Source organism: Myotis davidii, unplaced genomic scaffold (assembly GCF_000327345.1).
Source record: "Myotis davidii unplaced genomic scaffold, ASM32734v1 scaffold208, whole genome shotgun sequence".
Lineage (NCBI taxonomy): Eukaryota > Metazoa > Chordata > Mammalia > Chiroptera > Vespertilionidae > Myotis > Myotis davidii.
This window is the reverse complement of record NW_006299706.1, coordinates 2201209-2204976: the sequence shown is the minus strand read 5'-3', so window position 1 is coordinate 2204976 and position 3768 is coordinate 2201209. Positions and strand designations below refer to the sequence as shown.

The 3768-nt window shown below is 52.9% G+C and overlaps 2 protein-coding genes across 4 annotated transcripts in view; one reads left to right on the top strand and one right to left on the bottom strand.

Moving 5' to 3' along the window:
- BCAN (brevican) overlaps positions 1-3768 on the bottom strand; it is a 31821-nt gene that overhangs the window by 27930 nt on the left and 123 nt on the right. Inside the window, exons 2-6 of one of the 3 annotated variants that reach the window (XM_015571746.1) lie at positions 3119-3177; positions 1011-1122; positions 443-796; positions 150-266; positions 2-33 (exon numbers count right to left, since the gene is read on the bottom strand). In XM_015571746.1, coding sequence (XP_015427232.1) covers positions 2-33; positions 150-266; positions 443-796; positions 1011-1098 — 591 coding nt within the window. In that variant the 5' untranslated portion in view covers positions 1099-1122; positions 3119-3177. Of the gene's footprint in view, position 1; positions 34-149; positions 267-442; positions 797-1010; positions 1123-3118; positions 3297-3768 lie in introns of those variants that run through there. The other 2 variants (XM_015571745.1, XM_006775730.2) reach the window with 2 other exon arrangements.
- The window catches only part of GPATCH4 (G-patch domain containing 4), a 12923-nt gene continuing 12446 nt past the window's right edge, over positions 3292-3768 (top strand). Inside the window, 1 exon segment of the mRNA XM_015571747.1 lies at positions 3292-3366. The gene's annotated coding sequence lies outside the window, so the exon portion shown is untranslated.

Sequence of the window (3768 nt, the reverse complement as noted above, 5' to 3'; positions counted from 1 at the left end):
CCGCGTTGCACCAGTCCAGCCCCTCGGTCCATGCTGGCGGCAGACGAGGGATTAGAGGCGTCACAGGCAGGAGCCAGACCCGGAGGTCGCCTCCGCTGAGGCCCCTGTAACAGCCCGGAGGGGACCTAGGCGGTGCCCGGGCCGCTCACCCTGGTACAGCTGCGCGTAGGTGGCCAGGCGTCCGCCCTGCTCCTCGCACGCCTGCTTCGCCTCGTAGTAATTGAACTGGTACCTGCCCCGGCTGGGCTGGTACGGAAACACCACACCTGTGGGGTGGCAGACAGCCTGGGGAGGGCCGGCAGACGGGGGAGGGGAAGAACAGGCGGGACAGCCGAGCCGAGAGGACGGGGCAGATGCTGAGGGAGGAGCCCTGGGATACCCGGATCCGCCCCCGCCCGTCTCCCCCGCTGGCGAGGAGGGGGCTGGAACCGCCCGGCCTCACCCTCCAGGCGCAGGGTCAGCGCCACGCTCTCGTCCTCGATGCCGTTGATGAGCTCACAGCGGTACCGGCCCTCGTCCTCCAGGCGCACGCCCGCAATGACCAGGGAGGCGTCCAGCCGATGCCCCCTCCGCATCCTGGCTCGGCCCTCCAGAGCCCCGTAGCTCCGGGCATGCAGTCCGTTGGTGATGAGGATGGAAGTTTCCCGGAGCTCCCCTGGCTCCACTTTGCTCCAGCGCACCTTGTAGCTGGGAGGCAGGGTGCCCAGGATGCAGGGCAGCGTGGTCGTGGCGCCACGACGAGAGTGAATGACCTCGTGGATGGGGGGCAGGAGGTAGTGGGGGCCCCGGTAGGATGCTGAGCAGAGGGGGCCACAGTGGCAGGAACCCCCTGACCCCCACTGTGCCAAGTGCCCATCCAGACCCTGTTCCCCAGGCGGCCCCATTCTCTCCTCTATGGCCCACTCAGCAATAACTCTCACTCCCTGGGTACCTCCAACAGCTGCCTTTCCCACTTTTCCCACACCTGGAGCTTCTCGCCCACAGATTCTGGGCAGGAACTGAGATCTTACCTGGGTCCCCGAGGGCTCTGTGGAAGGTGGTGAAGGCCCACAGGAGAAGGAAGTGACAGAGTGTGGGGAGATTGAGCCAACCTTGCATGATGGGGAGTCAGCCTAGCTGGGTCTACAAGGCACAAAGGGTGGGCCATTCTTCAGGACTAAGGGAATGGGACAGGGCGGGGAAAGCAGGGTTGGAGATAAACTCCCAGCAGGGATTCCTCAGAGGGACTGTCCAGCTGGAAGCCATGGGGCAGTAATAAGGGGCTTATGTTCATGGCAGAAGGAAAGTGGGAGGGGGAGGGGGTCAATAACAACCACACCCCCACCTCTGCCCATCCTGCTTCCTCTCTCCCATCCCTCAGTCAGCAGGTCCTCTACCTGTCCCCTTCTCATCACCAGTGCCACTTCCCAAGCCTTGCCATCTGGATTGTCAGCTCCAGTCTCTATCCTCTCCCACACTCATTGCCATCTGAAGCCAGAGTAAATGTGTCCTGCCTAACAGTCTCTCCCTGTTGCCCTGAGCATAAAGCCCAGTTCCTGTGTGATCCAGTCTCTCCCTGCACTTCGCCACCTGTGCCTTCTGCACTGCGCTCCACACATGTTGGACTTCTGGCTCCAGAGCAGTCCAAGTTCACTCTCACCTCTTTTGGGAAGCCTTTTCTCTTCCCCCCAGTTCACCACACGGTGGTGCTCTGTGATCCACTTGTCTGGTTCCCCTGCTGCACTGGATTGGGGACTTTTCCCCCTTAGAAGTACTTTTATCAGCAACTAAGTCAGCTGTGTGAATTTGAAAGTAATACATATGTATATGTAGTAAGGTTTCCAGTAATTATAAAGTATAAAGTTATAGTTATAAAAAAGATTTCAAACACAGTTATCTATTTCAGTAGTTCTTTTTCTCCTTTATTGTATCTATTCTTCATCACCTTGATATTTATTTTTAAAGCAGAGGACCCCTTAACTTAGTTTTATTCATTTTAAAAATCTGATTCCTCCACTTCCTAACTGCACGACTTTGAACAAGTTACTAAACTTCTCTCTGACTCAATGTCCTCATTAGTAAAATATGAATAATAATGTACACCTACCTTACTGAGTATTTGTGAGAATTTGATGAAAATAATATAGATAAACTGCTTAAAATAGTGCTTGATATGTAGTAGTGCTATGTATGTGTTTGCTCATTCTGCAGCTCCCAACATAGTTTCTGGCATGTAGTAGATACTAAATTAATATGTGTTGTGTGTTAATGAGTGAGCTCATATGCAGGACTTCTGGGAAGGAGAGCTGGGACATGGAGAGAGAAAGGAAACACTGAGGGGGAGTCAGAAAGCTTAGGACCTGAGCTCCATCTTTCTGCAAATGAAGGTCAAAGACGAGAAATGGGGGTTAGGCACAGAAAGGACTTCCCCGTGGCTAATAGGGAGAGTATCTGGGACAGGGACACGAGCATGAGAACCAGTTCAGTACAGGAGAACCTGGTAAGCAGAGTGATAGTGGGGGCGGACTCACTGAGGGACCAATAGTAATAGCTAGCATTAACGTGCCTGAGACCGCTCTAGGCACTTTACGTGTGTACTCTTTTTTTTTTTTAAGTCTTTTTATTTATTTTTTATTTTTTTAAAAATATATTTTATTGATTTTTCACAGAGAGGAAGGGAGAGAGATAAAGAGTCAGAAACATCGATGAAAGAGAACCATCGATCAGTCGCCTCCTGCACATCCCCCACTGGGGATGTGCCCGCAACCCAGGTACATGCCCTTGACCGGAATCGAACCTGGGACCCCTCAGTCCGCAGGCCAACGCTCTATCCACTGAGCCAAACCGGTTTCGGCAACGTGTGTACTCTTATATTTACACCTGTCAGCAATCCTGCGAGGTAGGAACGATGATTGAACCCCATTTTATGTACTCACACAAAGGTGCATACATTTTAGTAAACTGTAGTGAAGTCAAACAGCTTGTAAGAGGAGGGGTTCTCTGGGATTTGAGTCAGGATCTGACTGACGCTTAATTTCTTAATGACCGATCTATATTTCTGTATTTTAGAGCAAGTGCACACACACCTTCATACTCCTGACAGAGAATGAGAGAGGGCAGCAACAGCTCCAGCACCTACCTGTTAAAAGCTGGTCTCTTCACGGCGATGGAGGGAGCAGTGACTGGCAGCTTTTTGTCCTGCTGGAGGAAGAGGTTCCAGGTGAAGGAGTTGCCACTGGGAGGTCCAAGCACCTCAGAGCCCGGGACTTAGGCATCTGGTCAGTGCAGTCGCGCCTGTTGCACCTTTGAGGAAAGGCTCCTGCCCTAAGCTCACAGAAGCAGCCAAGGGTCCAAGAACTCCGTGACCCATTATTCCACTGAGCCAGGGTAAGTAACCCATGTCCAGCCCTGTGACCAGGCACTATATCTGCCGTGCTCACTGCCCTGGGCCCAGGGAAGATACTGGGTGTGGGATATGGGGCAGGGACCCATTAAGGGGTATGGAGAAAAAGGAGGCAACCAGAAATATCCACCTGGAAGAGTACAGAGAGTGAGGTGCCCTGGTTCATCTAGATGCTCTTGGACCAGAGAAGGGTATTGATTGGTGGGTATGAGGATGTTGGACCAATAGGCATAGAAATGAGGCTCAAAGATCCATAGCAGTCAAGCTCCCGATGCCTGCATTTTTCCATATGGGCCTCATCTGCAGGCTAAGCTGCTGGGTCAACAATCTTGGCTTTATGGGCCCTAACTCCATGATAGGCCGGAACTTAGAAAACCCAGAAGAGC